Source organism: Saccostrea cucullata, unplaced genomic scaffold (assembly GCF_032062105.1).
Source record: "Saccostrea cucullata isolate Sc308-1 unplaced genomic scaffold, CSIRO_AGI_Scuc_v1 ctg74, whole genome shotgun sequence".
Lineage (NCBI taxonomy): Eukaryota > Metazoa > Mollusca > Bivalvia > Ostreida > Ostreidae > Saccostrea > Saccostrea cuccullata.
The window spans coordinates 281,380-299,638 of record NW_026934212.1 but is presented as its reverse complement, the minus strand read 5'-3'; the positions used below and the strand labels follow the sequence as shown (position 1 = coordinate 299,638).

Below are 18,259 nucleotides of genomic sequence, written 5' to 3'. Positions count from 1 at the left end.
AAACACATGCAGATTTTTATGTAACTATGTAAAGTCCCTTTCTGTTTTTATTAATCTTTTTATGAATAATTCGTTGATAATCCCCAGTCATACTGATTCAGAAAGTTTATATAAAACTATCAATACGCTAAGTTCAGCAAGACTTTTTATTGCCAATCTAAATACTAGTATTACGAGGATCCCAGCAACATTTTACAAGAAGACTATTTGATGTAATTTTATACTAATCTGACTAGTTTTAGCGTAAGCTTGCTGTTCGGGGTCAGTCTCAAGTTTCCTCAGAACTTTTGCCTTTCATCGCTACGTGAAATTTACATAAGAGGATAAGAATTTAATTTTTCATTTCATTTGATTTTTGATCCTTCCGTTAAGATTGGAACTATGATCTTATTTCCATATATGTACATGTATATTGTGTAATCCTCAACGACATTTTAGATGTTCTACTAAACTACAGAGTCTTGTGGGCTACGTGATATTGTGTTCTTTAACAAAACAATGATAAACTATATCAATTGTTAAAGATCATGACTTTTAAACAATAGGCGATACTATTCTACGCGGTTGTTATAAAAATGATTGGAATATGAATTACACCAATTTTTTGTTAAAAATTAAATAATGTAATAAGGCATCAATTAGCGATGCAACCTCAATCTAGATGCAAATTACTTGCGTAATTTTCGTTTTGCACACACTCTCACACAAGCACGTCATTTTCCCCTTCAACAAAAATGAATCATTCGGTTTTTAAAAATTTATTCAGCGAAATATTTAAAATGAAGAAGAATTTGAGAAAAGAAAATACAGAAAAATTATCAATATCAATGAAATGATAATCAAGAAAAAATACATGAGATATGGTTAATTTTATCCAAAGGATCAATGAAGTCTATCTCCCCCCCAAAATTTGAACTCTAAATTTAATAAATTTAAATAGACTATTTTCCTAATCCAAAAAGTCTTTGCCGATTTATCTCCATCTCGGACCTCATTCTTTGGCGTCCACTCGCCGCTAACATGTCCGCTAAAGATGACAAGGCGCCATTCACAGATAAACGTTGTCGTTTAATTGTATAAATGGGTAACTCATCGTTGGTCTTAGAACTATACTGAGCCAAGTCTCCAGACTCTTCCGAACTCTCCACATCGTGCAGCTGTCTTTCTGGTAAGGTGTTCCTTTTGCCGAATTTGAACAATTTCTTACGAATAGAATCGTACGGGGATCGACTTGCGAGGTAACGTTTTCGATGGGCCTCGAGCATGCGCGCTAGACTCCTTAAATCAGCAGTTAGAGAGAGTCTTCCACGCTTTTCCATTGGTGACGAACCTTCTTCTAGACTGGAAGACCCGACCGGTTGATTTTCCTCCTCTTGTAATATATATGATTGCGAGCATGTGCAAAGGATTGATGTTATAAATAAAGCTGCTAAATTCATTTTCATATTCATCTGTAAAAGAAATAATGTACACGTATTAAAGAACGCCACAATTTGTCCAAATATTGTCAATTAATGAAATGACTCTAAACCAAAGAAAAAAAGGATTTATCAACTAATTATTACAGGATCTAAGAACCATAAAACACTTACGTTTCTTGTTGTTCTTTCTTGCTCTCTGGGAAAGATGCTTGATGTTTGACTTTTAAATGACAATCTGAAAAGACCAAAGTGTTAATTATTAAGAGTATTTCATTGGAGGAAATTCCGTACGTCAGCACACCTACTGTTACATGTCATTTCTTATCAAGTTAGAAGGGGAGGTACGATGCTTGCTAACATGCAAAAGATATTAAGCTTGTAGTTATTGTTTCAGTTGGAAAAGAGTCGATGGTTAAAACATTTGAGGTCTCTTTAATTGAAATCATTCATTATACTAAGGCACTGCACTCTTAATATTGACGCACTCTTACCATTGAGAGACAAGTAAGACTGACGCACTCTTACGATTGACGCATATTTAGGATAGACATTCTTACATTGAGTTGTGGACGGATTATTCAGTTTTTTCGAACATAACCAAGAAGGCGCCGCGGATGAGATCGGTTTACAGAGTATGCTCACTCCTCCATGGCACCTGATCCCACCTCTGATGTTTAGGAGGTCGGTGTTTGCTCTGCTCCTATTTTGTAATATTTAATGGACTTTTGAGCTCCGGTACTGTTTATTATCTCCGCATATTTCATTACTACTCATTTACTCTTAAAATTGAAGCATTCATACCTCTCCTTTATCATTTTAATTATAATTATCACTTGAAGAGCAATGCGTGCGCTCTAACTTCTACATATTTAGAGATCAAAAGGTCTTACAACCACATTCTATATCTATCGTTGTTTGAAATCATTGGCAGAGGTTTCATGAATAAATGTTTTTACCTTAATTTTTCAATTATTGATTAGAACGACAAAAGGTGAGAATGTCCGTGACGTATGCTTAAGAAAAGAGTATATACTTATCCATAACAAGTTATTAAGCATTTGACTCCAAAAAGGTTTTCGAAACTCAGATTAAACTAAAAGACATCTGAACGCAAAGTAAACAGAATTTGAATCCATGTCACTTTAAAAAGGAAAAATTAGTAATTTTATGTTAACACATTTCCCCCAATTTCGATTAATCTATTATAGAAAAAATGAACTAAACAAAATGAATCTGCAAAACAATTTAAGATGAACATTAACATTTCTATATGTACATCTGCGTATCTAAATTTTGAAAGATTTAGAACCTTTTATATCTGAAAAATCAACTGCTACGTCAGATTCATTACTTATTCAAATGCCATTAAAAAAAAACTCATATTGTATGAAAATTAAATAAATACATGTATCTACAATTCTATAAAAAAAACATTGACATTTTAGATCGGTATATTTTTCCAGACGAGAAAATTGATAAGAATAGTATGGATCGACTTCAAAAACTGATTCAAAATTTTAGAAAAAATAAAGAAAATAAAAAAAGGGACGGAATGTTTGTTCTGTTAATAATTCAGACATCTGCTGCACTAGGGAAATTATCTTTGCATGAAAATTAACACAGTGAGTTAAAATCTATATTTGAAAGCATCAAAATCTGTCATGTTATTAAAAATGCAAGCTGTAAATGAGAAGATCTCATGATTTTAGATCAATTTTCCTTTCTTTCGATATTTGGATTTGATACATTATTAACAATGCATAAACTGTTTCCAACGTAGGTTCTTCACTTACTCGTTTTTGGTATTAAAAAAAAACGAAGTTAAATATTATACCATAGTTTTGTTTTATTTAGTTACTAAATATTCAGATTATTTTGGCACTCTGACCCCATTAAGAGTTACGATTCTTGTTTCTATTATTTTAAGTTTTGAAATCTTCATGTACATGACGTGATGACGTGAGGAAAATGGGGAAAAACGTTACTACCCTACATCACGTTCTAACGAATGTATCACGTTAAGGCCATAATAAAAATATTCCTAGATTCTCATCCCCGCCCGCCCCGATTTTATACCCCCGCCTCGATTTTTTTTTATTTATGTTTTTCTTCGTCTTAATTATGATCGGGATCGGTATTAATCTACCATTATACTTTCGTTTTAAATACCGCGAAAGTCGACATGATTTTGACAGCTGAAAAGATGGTAATTGCTGTAATACATGCGTATATATGTTAAACAGGGGTCATTGGTTGAAAAAGATTGATGATGATGTGAAGTAAGAGATAATTGAACCTTTACTATGACTTTTATTCGGGTATTGTAGATAAAATTACACCGATTGACCAGGTCAATAAAAAATCTGCAGAATTGAAAAAATATAAAATATAAAATAAAAGCCGCCCGCCCGCCTCGATTTTTGAAAAAATTCGGATGAGAATCTAGCAATTTATTTATTATGGCCTAAGTATTTTTAAGGTTCGGAAAATGATACATTGTTTGCTTTTTGACATATGTTCTATATAAATGCAGTTAAGATACCGAAATCGTTTTGATTGTTAAATAGACTATGTACTGAAATAAATAAAGGAATTTAGCAAATTTAATCATGAACGAATAATATGCAGATACGGAATAGTATTCAAGCTTAAAATTCCACTGAATAATAGAAAATTGAAGCAAAGCAAACACGGGCCTCCAAAACATCAGAGGTGGGATCAAGTGCCATGGAGAACTGAGCTTCCTCTGCCGACCGGTAACACCCACCGAGTGCTTCTTGTTCTTAGAAAATTTTAACTAGCACTTTTTCTTCAAAAATCAAACTCTCCCTTTGATTTAGACCATTCATTTGACATTTACAAATATATATATTGTTAAAACATTGTGATTCAAGGTACTATGAGTTTTTTAGTTATTAACAAAATATACTGTTTATTGTTTTTATTTTATTACTTCTACATGTAAGGAACGATGCAAGTGTTTTGTTGTGGCTTCAATTAGACATTTAGCAAAATCCACATTTTATCAATGAGCAATGTTTTTTTTTTAATTCTCTTATTGATTTGGAATGTGAAATATATGGAGATAACAAACAGTATTCAAGTTCAAAACTCTATAAATTTTGGAGTAGATCAAAGACGGACCTCTAAAACATCAGAGTTGGGATCACGTGCCATGGAGGAGTAAACATCCCATGTCGACCGCTGAACACCGTGTGCTCTTTGTTACACTCGAGAAATAACGAAAAAATCTTTCTAAAATTCAGTGTATTTCAGTTGTCTCGTTTAAAGTCATCATTTCGTAAGTTCTATGGTCGATACAATGACCTTGTCAGCAAATACAATTATCATTGAGTCAAATGCTGACTGACGTTTTTCATACCAATTGTTAGTCCATTATTTATACACTGAATTTTACGGCGGATTTTTCCGTTATTTTACGATCATGACAAGGAGCACACGGCGGGTGTAACCGGTCTGCAGGAGATGCCTCACTCCTCCATGGCACCTGATCCCACCCCTGATGATTCGGAGGTCCTTTGTTTGTTCTGCTCCAATTTTGTATTGTTTTATGGACCTTTGATCTTGAATACCGTTCGTTATCTCCATTTGTTTCATTCTGTGTAAATAATAGCCTACAATATCCATGAAAACATCCATCAAATTTTGATTTAATGATACCTGGTAGATTGTATTTGGTGACAATGTCATTGTTTCAACCATGGAACTTACGAAATGATAAATTTAAATGAGAATACTATTCTTGTTCCATTCTCTTGATTGTTAAAATTGCTTACAATGTCATTCTATTGACCACAGAAATTACGAAATGTGACGACGTTAAACGAGACTGCTAATATTGTATTTCATCAACTCTAAATAAAAGACAATACAGAGGCCGACGCATCTGTTTTTTATTTGGTTGTTTTATTTACTACAGATTGACACTAATGGTAAACTGAAAAATTAACTTTATGATAAACGTGATGACTTCAGCTTATATATCGTCAACTTTCCTACTTATACAGCAATATGATTCCATTATTATCATAATACGAATAGTATATGAAGATTAAGTCTTACAATTTTTTGATAAGCGAGAACATGATCTGTATTCATTTCCAACAACCTTACGTTTTCTACCGTTCAATTAATGAAAAAAAATCTTACAATAAACATTTTAATTTTATGGTCGACACAATAGCTTTATATTTCAAAAACAATCTTTCGTTAGGTCAAATGTTGACTAATTTTTTTTTCATACAAATTTAAGGCCATTTGTAAATGCAGCGATTTGAATTTTTGCTTATTACGACAAAGAGAAGAGTCTTGATCGGTCTTTAGGGGCTTGTTTATTCCCATTGCACACCTGATCCAATGTTTATTTTCAAAGGTCAATGTCGGCTGTGCCCATTTTTTTCCCCTCTATTATATGGTCGATACAATGACGTTGTCAGCAAATACAATTTATCATTGCGTCAAATGCTGACTGAGGTTTTTCATACTTATTGTTAGGACATTATTATCACACAGTATTGTCGACGGATTTCCCGTTATTTCCCGATCAAGACAAAAGGCGCACAGCGGAGGTTCCGGTCAGCAATGCTTACTCCTCCATGGTACCTGATCCCACCTCTGACGTTTTGGAGGCCCGTGTTTGCTCTGCTCCTTTTCTGTATTGTGAAATGGACTTTTGAAATTGAAAACTATTCGTTATCTCCATATATTTTAAGAACATTTGAGAGTGATCAATGTTCGTTTTTTTTCCAATTTCATTTTGAACTTTCGAATTCAAGCATTAGATTTAGATGAAAAATGTAAACAGGAGATTTGTAGATCTATTCTGCTTACGATGCATTTTGAAACAAGTGATGCTCTTACCTTTAAGCTTCAGAGTAGTAATCGTATAGTGGAGAGAAACGTTTCCTATATATTGACTATAGAGTCAGTCCTGTCTGAATTTCAAAGCCATTTTCACACCTGCATTTGTCATCAAACCTTCCCAAGTATACTTGAAACAGTTATTCTATCTCTTTTCTCTGCGATCAAATCACCCGTAAATGTGTTTTGTCTTCCAAGAGAAATAACAGTGCTTGTTTAATGTTTACTTAACATGATAGAAGTGAAATTTGAAGAAAGTGGCCGCATAAGCTTCTGATCATATAGCTTTAAGTGTTTATTCCATTGTCGTAAAATTCTCTGGGTTTATGGTCAACGCGAAATCTAAGACACCAACATGCAACATTGTAATGCTGACCTTATCTTGATTTATTTGACCTTGATTCATTTCATATTGCAACCTCTGCCTCATAATTCTTTTAGAGTACATAAGTAATAAAGTTCAAGTTGGTGACCTTATTCAAATGACCTTGGTGAATCTTCATACAATTCTCTGGACACTACCGTTGTGCAAATTCTCTATGTTGTTTATGTCAAAAGGTCAAATTGATAGGTTTTTTGAATAGATAATTTTTAATTAAAAAAAAACAAAAAAACAATATAACCTTCTATCTCAAAGGAATAAAATGGGTGAAATTGATTTGATACCATAGGATAGACACACATAAAAATTCAAAAACATAGAACAAATACATCATGTAAAATTTTGGAAATAATTTACTTTTAGTTTGGAAGATGCTCTGAATACGATCAAATTTTAAAAAGCGAGTCACTGTCCTCACTGATAAGGTGATACTACGGGGATTTCAACACTCTCGTTTAAAGGTAACATTTCGTATATTCTATGGTCCTAGACTGAATTGTAAGCAAATACATTGTAAATATATATATACGCATATCCGGACAAATTGACTGGGAACCGCATAAATGAGGCTCTACTGTATAAAAAACTACGTATTTATTTTGTCTGACTTGTTTCGTACTAAATGTTAGGCTTTTGTTTGTATACTAGGTTTGTCTATCCAATGTATCCTTGCTCAATTAATAGGACTGGGTGTGTGTCCTGTCATCAGGTGATGCTTACTTTCCATGTGTCCGTGTTTTATGCCGTTCTCATATATTTCTATTGTTTATCGATTTTGAGATCGATCACTGTCTGTTATCTTCACAATAAACATTATGTTATTTTCACCATCAATAGCATGTCTTTACTTATATATAAGAGAATGGACACCCGTGTCCCTTCTGTAGTGTTCAGAAGGTACTCTCTGAGTACATCTTCATAAAACTAAAAAGAAAACCAAAGTCTAGTTATGCACTCAACATCTTTGTTTTAAAACAGGAATCAGCTCGATTGAAACAAATAACAAATGAAAATTTCAAATTACATTTGACTTTAGTAGCTGTACATCTAGCTCTTGGCATTTAAGTCTTACTACATCTTAATCAATAAAATAAGACTGAGGCCTGGGTCTGATTCTTCGCTTAGACTTCTCCTAAAGCTCAGATAATAAAATCTAAAAAGTATGAGGACAGTACTGTCACCCGATCTACATTAGTTTCTCCGAATCAGAGGAGAATATGTATTTTGCCATGCATGATTAGTGAGAACGTGTATATATACATGTATATCCCACCTCCTATCTGAACAGGCCGTGAATCTTTTGTTCACATCCGCATCGCATGACGTCATGTATTATTCAATAAAGGAAAATAATGTGGGGCCGGACTGACACTAGAAAAATCAGTGGCTCAAAGTTGTTTAGGATGCTTTTATTCATAATTTTAGAAGTAGTTTTTAACACAGGCATATTAAAGGAATCAATGTCTAGTTTGTTGGGTATTACAGGGACATCAACGATAATTGGAAACGTGGGATAATTTATGCATACCGAATTGAGAAATAAAATTGTAAATTTAAATTTTTAAAAAATGTATTTAAATTACACGAGGCGGCCCATGTCAATTTCAATAGTCCCAGCACACTGACGTCATCAGACACAAAAGACAGACACACGAGAATCGCATGCATATTTGGCATTCATTGCTCCTGACCTTTCGATTGGCGAAATTTACATTTCGGTTGAATTATCAAGAAATAAACTCGACTAACTTTAAAAGAGTTATCACAGACAAAAGTTATGGAAATGGAAATATTTGGAAATAACGTTATAAGGTTTTTTTTCTCACCGAGTAATTTTCCATATTAGGTTACTAATTATCTGGATTACATTTTCTCAATTAATTAACTTTAAAACATTAATTCCTATAATAAATACCTTCAACTTTTGCCAATGCAACAAACTGACAAAAGAGCGACCATTTGTCAATAAAATCTTATGCGGAACTATTATAATTTGTTGACGTCGGATTTCTTGTAAAAGAATGACCATCATTTCCTCAAATTATTAAATTAATCTAATTCAGCTCTCCCACTTAATTTTCGCTTGAAGATTTGACTGGAAGCGTTACAAACTAGCTGCTGCTAATATGATTAACAACTACCATGATACGATCATAACGGTCCCGCTTTATGAATAAAAAAATGAGTGATTGGTCACTTCCATCACGTTATTGGGTATCTGTGAGTTATTGGTCACTTCTGACACGTAATTGGGTATTTGTCGCAAGAATGAGACGGCGTGGTGAAAACGTGATCAAGCACATGGGAATTAAGTAGTTTTTCTTCCAAATAATTGTTATTTTATGTACGTAAACAGGTGTTTTGCTTATATTGAAATTTTCGTACGGTTGTTGTAAATTATAAATGTGAATGTAACTGATATTGAGTCTACGAGGGGTTAGATTAAGAAACAAATAACGTGTGAAAAAACAGAAGTTTAAATAGCGAACAAATCTTTTATAAAACATGTATCGATAAAACCCATAAAAGAGGATGGATTTGATTAAAAAAAAGGACTTTTTTTTATCACAAAAAGCAGAAACCCCATGTTACTGTATGATTTTATGACTTATTTTATCAATATCCTTAAAGATCGAATTCGTACATACCTTTAATTCATATTTAGTACATGTAATATAAGTTTCTAAGAGAAACACTATCACATAATGTAAACAGTTAGAAATATAAAAAACATAATTACTGGTCATTGCTGATTACAAGACAACATTCTAAGGAAGAAGAAGGCACGTTACGGAATGTCTAAGGGAAAGAAACTATCGGCCAATTATCTGTTGGCGAGACATTACCTGACCAGGTATCGTCTGTGTTAATTGGCATATACCCAGCGGGATTAAATCAAGCATCTCCTTGTATGGATTTTTGATTGGATATTAATAGTGATTCAGCGAGTAAGTGGCTGGAGTAATGTATCCGTATATGCTCAGTGCCGACTTGTGAAGCCGTGCACATAAAAGCTAGCGACACGATCGAGCCAGAGATAATGGGCTATTTGCTGTTAATTATTTTAATCCTTATGGCTTGTTTTTATCATTAATGAAGGTTGTGCTGAACATTTGTCTTGAACACATACGAAATATTTAAGAGGTAATTCCTCTTTTAATATTATTTTTTAGGCTTGATGAAAATATATAAAAAAAGATAATTAAGTCGATAAAACAGGGTGCAAAGAACATGAGATGTACATTTAATGCATCTACCTATCTAACGATCAAAGCATTGTTATTATATTAATACAATGAACACCTTGCTTCGTGTGTGTTTGGTTGCAAATCTTGACAAATGTTGCTGAAAAATTTGAAATAAAAATTACGAAATGATTTCCTCTCAATACAAAGTAGATAACTTTCGATCTTTTATCTTTTTAGGCGTGATTATGAATGCCTTGCTTGTTTAAATTATAAATATTAATAATAAATATTGATTATTAAATTGTTGTGTTGTTAAGTAATGATTTTGTTATTATTATGGTGTCTTAAGGTAAGTGTTGATAATGAAATATGTGAATGACATGCGACAAGTTCAAAATTCGGCCAGATGTAACAGGTTCATTCGGAACCCTAGCATCAACAATCAGTTATATACATTGTACATAAAAATAATTATAGATCAATTATGAGAGAAAAGTCCTTTATGATACAATAACATATAAGTGAGAGTCATCTACATGTGTAAAAAAATTGCAACAAACAACAATTTGTGCAAACACAATGAAAACAAAAACACAGAAAAAGGAAAACGATGACATATAATGAATTTAGGAGGATTATGTGCATCATAAAATTATTATTAAAATGCACATGTGCATGTGTACTCAGATTTTTTTTACGGATCTAAAAAAGTCAATAAATGTATTTTAAGAACTTATTATTTTTCATTTTACAAAATGTGTTATGTAAAAGTTCTTTATAAATTGTCAATATTCTACATTATCATTTTTTTTTTCAAATTATAATATGGGTTTGTCTTCTGAAGACTTTTCAAACACCCTACATCTGAAACAACTAACTATCCCGTCATTAAAACAAAATGATTTTTTTCTATTAACTTCTTTATCTGAGTCTTAGATACAATTTATTGGAAATTCATAGTTCTGTTTCTTTAAAAGAAAAAGTTAAGGGTATTAATCAATAAATTGATATTAAATTATTCTCAAATTTGTGGTTAGCTTTATTTCTAACAAAGTGTTTAATTTTTTTTTCAATAAGTAGCACCTACCGAAAAAATAAAATAAAGAAAGAAGTAATTGAAAATCGAAGCTTAATTCTGATAACATAACACTCTCACAACGATTAAAATTACCTTATTCAGTAACTTTTCTTCATCTTGGAAATCAGTATCCAAAATTGAAAACTCAGATGCAATGCACTGTGTTCTTGTACAGAACAGTTTATGTTTAAATATACAGCAAACTGATAAGCATGGAATATCGGTAGCAATAAGGATATATAAAAGTCCGACTGACATCCAGTAATTGATTGTGACGTATAATTCCAGGACCAAACCACGAAAAGGTTTGGTTCTTTTCAGGAAGAGGACAATAAAACACATTGTGGGATGTGATAGATTATTGAACAACTGCAGATGTTGAATACCTATAAGCATGAAGAAATTGAGAGTGGATATTAAAAAAACTAAAGCGAGTCTTGGGTCCACGAACTGTATATTTCGTACTATTTCAGCATGCAATTCAAAATAAAGGTCAGAGAGAGAAGCAGTTAATTTTAAATTGATGAATGCTGAAAAGAAGGCAAACACGTTCTTTAATGAAATATCTCTTTGAAAAAAAAATAAATGACTTTGGTTTATACTCAGACATATTGTTTTAGCAGAAAGATCCACAGAAGATTTATAATGAAACGGCAAATCAATTACGTTTAGCCTGATGATGTTTTGACGTATTAGCGTTAATCAAGCCTATGTGAAGCCCACAAAGCTATATATTTTACGGTAAACGTCACAAAAGGATTCATTTTAATGAAGGTTATAGAGAATACCATATTTTTCATGCTTTGGGGAACATGTATTACACCTCTTCTGACAAAAGACTTGGTAGCGATTCCGATCCATAATCAACGAGTATCAATTAATTAGCACATTCGGATGAGAAGTCGAGAATGGCCTAGAACATTCAAATGGCTTTGTGGAGCTTAAGAACGTCGGATAAAAGGATGGACACATGATTGATATAGTCTGGTGACTGAAATGTGTAAAAAGCAAGGCTATAAAAAGTTACAAGTGAATATAGATATGTGCTTACCCCTTGAATTACTGCCAAATATGAACCAGAGGAAGTTTGTCAAAAGACCATGACCTTATTCAAATGTAGTTTTTTGGTCACCCATAATGAAGTTAGAGGGACATATATATATTGTTCGCAAGAGTTCTCACACAAGACAATTTTGTATGAAAATTAACATACTCTTTATGGTCCCCCTCGAAAACTTTTCACTCAATTGGAGATGCCACCATTTGCAGATGGAAGACCACAAATTTATACCTATTTTCGACACCTAGGACCATTGAGCAGTGATGAAACTTTTTCATGCTAAAACTCTAAACTACATGGAATTCTGGGTTATACGTTCTTATCTATTGGACCAGTCTCCACGGATAGCAGTGGAATACGAATACGCGACGTAAGAGATCTAGAAACTCCGAGACTTTAAGGAAACACGCGGGCGACGAAACGTCACAGTAAACAAATCAACAACATGATGCAATCTAAAGTTTGGTCAGTACATCGGCTGCAGCTGCTACAAATTAACCCCCAAACATAGTTTGTGGTTTCAAGACGAGAAAATAGGTAGTAAATGTTGCTTTGCCTAGCGCTAGCCTCGGCAATTCAAAGTGAAATAAAAGTTGCGTTTCTTCCGGATGAGACCTTAAGAACCGAAATCCTAAATCACAACAGGTAAAGTCACGATATAGATCCCTTGCTGCTCAATGACCCGAAGTGCCGAGTAAATATCTAAATTTCAGCCCTTCAATAACATATGTTGACGTCTATCTATATTTGAAAAATGTTTGACTTTTTTTTTACTTTATTAACAAACTTTTGGGGAATAAACTATACTTACGAACACTTCAGAGATTTTTTTATTATTTGAGCATGACAAAAGCAATATTTCATACTTTTAACTTCAGTTATATAAATGTACCAGGTGTTGTTTAAATTCTTAAATTTCAATCATGTACTTTGCACTTCTATGAAAAAAGTCCCCATTAAATCCAAGACTTGATTCGTTTTTCTTTCCTAACAATACGTCTGGACTCTTCAGCTTACAATTTGATTGTATACAAATAAGCAAATCGTAATAGGAAGTTTCCTTTTGGCTTAAACAAATAATACCAGGCAGATGGCGACATAGAAAATCTAATCAGCTATTAGAGGAGCAGCAAAGGCGACAAAAGGAATGAACTTTTTTGCAATCGATTTTAAATATTAACCAAGCACATCAAACGGTCTTACAATTGGATGAAATAACCATCATGCTGTAATTTCAATTATAATTTTGAGTACACTGGGATATATCGAGTCGACAGATGAATCAAAATAACTATTGATAATTGATAAAATATCATCGATATATCTGAGTGATTAGTTGATGAAAAAAAAGATGTTCTCTTTTCTCGTGTAGAATAACGTATAAATCCTTGGGTTGTCTGATAAAGGAACGAACATGTTTAGTAAATATTGGATTTTAATGTTACATGGAAGCACTGGTAACAGATTTTGCCAATAGGGAACTTCACCATTCTGTTAACGTCAACTTTAATGTACATTGTATTTGTGTATAAGCAGACCTAGTTTAAATTAAGTAATATTTGAAATACAACTTTCATTTCAAATTACTGAGCGCTTGAAAAAAGAACAGTTGCTCTGAACTCGAAGTCCTTTGTAATAGCAGGCCTTGCCACGAAAATATGATCCCCGAACTATTTAAGGGCCCTGAATCTCGTGTAAAGGTTTAAATTTGAAGACATTTACTAGTGAAATTTTAGCTGGACAAAATATTCTCCAACGGGACGTCAAAAAATCAATCAATCATAAAAATTGTTAGGTCATTATTTCAAGCAGAATTATTTACAGATTTTCGCCAATTACAAAATCCATGGATATGGCATCTGATCCTACATATGATTTTTCGGAGGTCCGATTTTGCTCGAATGACAGTTTGTATTGTGTATTCAATCTTTTGAACTCGACTGATGTTTGTGTACCTCAAAATTCCTTTGTATAAGCAAAGGCAGAGAAATTGGGATAACGAAACATCCTTCATATCTTCATATAACTTATGAATTGTTTGGCTCAGGCCTAGGTAACGTATATTAAAATGAAATCTGAAAAATGTTATGCAAGAAATGCGCAATAATGTTCTAATGGTACCAAACCTAGAAAACGGGCATCAGCATCATTCATTACGTCTAACATTAAATATTCCATATCACATCATATATAATATATATATACATGTATATGCCATAATAAAAAATTCTAAAATCACAAGGGTTGTACAGTACGGAGAAGGAACCAGATAAGTTTGAATATTTCATGAGAGGGGTTTCGAGGAAGAAAACTCACCTTTTTGATACGCTGTAGTTCCTGAAAATATATTGCATGGGCAAAAATGAATGAAGTATATATATATATATATATATATATATATATATATATATATATATATATATATATATATATATATATATATATATATATATATATCGTCTTATTTGAAATCTGATGTCTTTCCAGATTGTGATGTAAATTAAGAAGCATTGATATTTTCGTGCAAATGAAGGTTATAATGTGAGTTATGGAGTGTATTCTGTAAAATCACATTTCTTCGTGGGGTTTTATTTTCGTGGATTGAGGAAAAAATTTTGGTTCATTGGGATTTGATATTGTGGATAAGAGATACGTTTACGAGGGCTGTTCAGTAAGTAATGTCCTGAGCTCTATGACATACAACATAGAAATCATATGACGTTAAGTTTGACTTTCTCTCATGATTGAGTCTTTAATGAATTTATTACAGTTTATGTGACCATTTTTCATCAAATAGTATCATTGTAAGAAGCTGGAAAACAAGGGCCATTCGAGACACTGCATTAAAAATGAATGATAAAGAATCAGTAAACTAGAGGGAAATCAAAAGCTTCATTAAAGCTGCTGTAAAACTCGTTAAGGTTATCCGATCCTCAGCCAGGAAGGATAACTCCAAAAATTTATAATTAATTTGAAATGCATCAAAATGAGGCTTGAAAGTGAAATTTTTTTATGCAAGAATTTTCATTGTATTCATCTTTAAAATTCAAGGTCTTTGGAAGTCTTATCAAAGTTTACATTTGTACCCTACCAAAGGAGAACAAATCAATACAGTTTTAGATAAATAAGATTTTCTTGAATCCAGCCTTAGATACCAATGCTTATTAGCATGATATGAATGAGAAGTAATGTGTGGTGTCTTGCAATGATAGTAAAAGCCTTTTACACTATGTATTATAGAATATATAAAGGGAAAAGAAGACAGAAAATACCAAATAAGTATAAAATTCATGACAATTTCTCTGAATGCCTGGATACCTATTATTTTTTAACCTAAAATATATTTGTTGATCAATTTGCAATTAGAAAATGCATTGCTGATGTTCTAATTCGCTTTCTCTGCAAAAATATTGTAGATTTGACAATTTTCCCTATATAATATGATTAACTTTAATCTTTAACTTTAAAGAAATACTGTGGAAAAATTTACATAACTTTGTGAATTCAGAGATAGTTTTATGAGTATTTTTGATTACTTAACTGCTAATTTGATAAACCTGAGGATCGGACAACCTTAAGAATCCCAAAGAAATATTCACTGAAATATGTGAAATTACAGCAACCAATGTCTGTTTTATAGACACATGAGCAGGTGGATTTCAATTAACAAAAATGATATAATGGGCATCAAAAATGGGTACCGTCCATAGCAACAAGGACTTACAACAACCAATGTACTGTTTGCCAAAATTCAACAAATTATCACTGATGATGTTTGATTCACTTTAAGACACCTAGCAAAATTGATAGGGATCATGTGAGGGTAGTTTACTCTGTTTTAAAGAAATATTTGACATTAAAAAAACTTAGTACTCAGTGGTCACCCTATGTTTTGAAAAATGAGTGAAAACGAAAGCGTGTAAGAATATCTAAATAATTATTTTAAACAAAAATCAAAAATTGTAGTTATCCACGATTTTCTGAAATTCAAACAGATAATGAAACTTAAATCCGTTGCTTTAAACCCTCAAAACAAATTTACAATAAGATGCACTTGACAAAAACAGCCAAGGTCTGAGAAAAGCAAAGAATTACGAAAGACAAAAAAAAAAAAAAAAAAAAAAAAAAAACACTTTTATATGCCATTCTCTTAAATACTAGTGGTCTTGTTGTTTAAATTTTTATTCGGGGAGGCAGTTCAATTTCTGGAGAATTCTAGAAAGCATTTTTTTTTTTGCCCAAAAGAAAAAAATCGAAAGATTTTTGAGAAACGGAACCAATATCAGGAATTCACTACATTAAATTTCTTCATGACAGCGTCCCAACCCACACGCCATGAAGAGTAAAGGAGTTTTTGGGATAAACAGATAGTTAATATTTTGTCACATCTATAATATTCGCCAGATCTTTCACTCTTTGACTTGTTTTATTTTCCAAAGTTAAAAAAAAACTTTCAGAAAGTAAAAACAAGTCCAAAATCATAGGATCTGCCATATTCTAGTATAATAAGAGCCATACTCAAAAATGTATTCTAAAAACAACCAGAAATTGGATAAAAATGTTACGGACTTGTGTCTTCAGTAAAAGAGAATATTTAAGTAAAATCATTAAGACTAGATCATTGAAATCTTTCAGAGCACCGAGGACATTATTTATTGAATAGCCCTCGTAGTATTTATGTATGCGAAATTTTACATTTCGTAGTGGACAAGAATTCGTCGGTCTCTCCATACCTAGAAAACAAAGAAAATTAAAATTAATAAAATGGGTAAGTGCTCAAATCTTGGATTTAATTTTAACAAATATTATGTAAATAATTGGTAAATACGACGCTTTGTTTGAATGTTGATTACAGATGTCGGGTACTGTTATTTGTAAGAAAATAACGACAAATTAATTACTTTTTCGGATATTCACATTATATAAGATGCTGAGAAGACTTGATTTGAAAAATTTTGTAATTGAAAATCTAAATTAAAAACATAGTATTTTGCATTTTAAAGACTAATTTTTTTTATCTTTTCATAAATATTGAACCTACCAAAGGTTTGAGCTATTCTCATTTACTGTCAAACTAACCTACTTACTTTGCAAAATTGTCAAATTTTATTTTTTGGTTTTAAACTGAATAAAGTCACTTGTCTCTTTTCCTTAAAACATAATAACACTATATTGGTCCCGTTTTAATCGCTTTAACTGAAACTCTGTCTGTGTTTTGCTCACTTAAACAGGTCCAGGAAAATCACTATATTGAGCTATATAGCTTAATTTACCTATCTAGCTTTATTTACCTATATAATATAGCTTTATTTAGCTATTTTGGAATAAGTTTCTGTTTTATGAAAAACAGACAAAAGGTCGCTTGAAAATTATGTCTGAAATTTTTTTAAAGGTTTGATAAAAACAACCTAGGGCATAGATAGTAAAAACTTTGCCTCTTTTAAACACTTTTTAACCAAAAAATGCATCTCTATTGTTTGGATAACTGTCCATCTGCCTTGCATTGTGCTGAATTATTACCAATCAATTATCTTGTTGACCAAAACTGCTTTTCTTTGTTAAAGTAGCTGCCTAATCACAGCGTAACTGTTATACATAGCCCCAAAACTTTTAGATCTTTGATTGCAATTGCACAAAAGGAGAAACATTTTTAAAAGTGGGTTTTTGGTGAATTATTTTCAGTCCATTTCAAAGTTGCTAACGAATACTGCCTCAATTTCTGACTTTTTGTCTGCTTTTCATAAAACAGAAATTTACTCTGTAATAGCTAAATAAAGCTATATTATATAGGTAAAGAAAGCTATATAGGTAGATTTAGCTGTATAGCTAAATGTAGTGATTTTCCTGGACCTGTTAAACATTATTCTCCCGAATATCTTAGTCGTTTATACCAAAATGACGCCCTAGGTCTGGATTAATTGTTTAATCAAGTAAAATATTGTCATAAGTCGGGTTATATTATTTTTAAAAAGTAATAGTCACGTATTTTGTTTTTTCCTAAATAAAATGTAATGCAAGCTACAAAATGTGTCTGGTTTAAATTGTTTGCACTAGTCTAGGAGGCTTAAGATTCCCTTCCATCTGATGTACTTGGTACTTTACGCTGTAACATTTTCATGCATGTAATTCGTATGTTTATTCCGAATGTCAATTCCGATCATGACAAGGAGAACACGGCGGGTGTGACCGGTCGGCAGGGGTTGCTCACTCCTCCATGGCAGCTCATCCCATCTCTTGTGTATCGGAGGT

General features: G+C 32.3%; 2 protein-coding genes across 3 annotated transcripts in view; both read right to left on the bottom strand.

Moving 5' to 3' along the window:
- LOC134240152 (interleukin enhancer-binding factor 3 homolog) overlaps nt 1-11,006 on the bottom strand; it is a 141,954-nt gene extending 130,948 nt beyond the window's left edge. For both annotated transcript variants that reach the window (XM_062722252.1, XM_062722255.1), the window contains exon 1: nt 10,996-11,006. The gene's annotated coding sequence lies outside the window, so the exon portion shown is untranslated. The remainder of the gene's footprint in view (nt 1-10,995) is intronic.
- LOC134240153 (uncharacterized) lies at nt 756-14,367 on the bottom strand. The gene is made up of 3 exons (XM_062722256.1): nt 14,327-14,367; nt 1,593-1,656; nt 756-1,451 (listed from the first exon to the last, which is right to left on the bottom strand). Exons 1-3 carry the CDS (start codon nt 14,362-14,364, stop codon nt 942-944), a joined length of 612 nt encoding a protein of 203 aa, XP_062578240.1. The 5' UTR covers nt 14,365-14,367; the 3' UTR covers nt 756-941.
- Nucleotides 14,368-18,259: the final 3,892 nt, after the last annotated feature.

Bases quoted from the DNA above. Each gene is read 5' to 3' on its own strand.
- LOC134240153 (XM_062722256.1), bottom strand. From the start codon at position 14,364: ATGCAATATATTTTCAGGAACTACAGCGTATCAAAAAG. The intron at 1,657-14,326 runs GTGAGTTTTCTT...TGGTCTTTTCAG, and splicing joins AACTACAGCGTATCAAAAAG to ATTGTCATTTAAAAGTCAAA. The intron at 1,452-1,592 runs GTAAGTGTTTTA...TTTCTTTTACAG, and splicing joins AAGAAAGAACAACAAGAAAC to ATGAATATGAAAATGAATTT.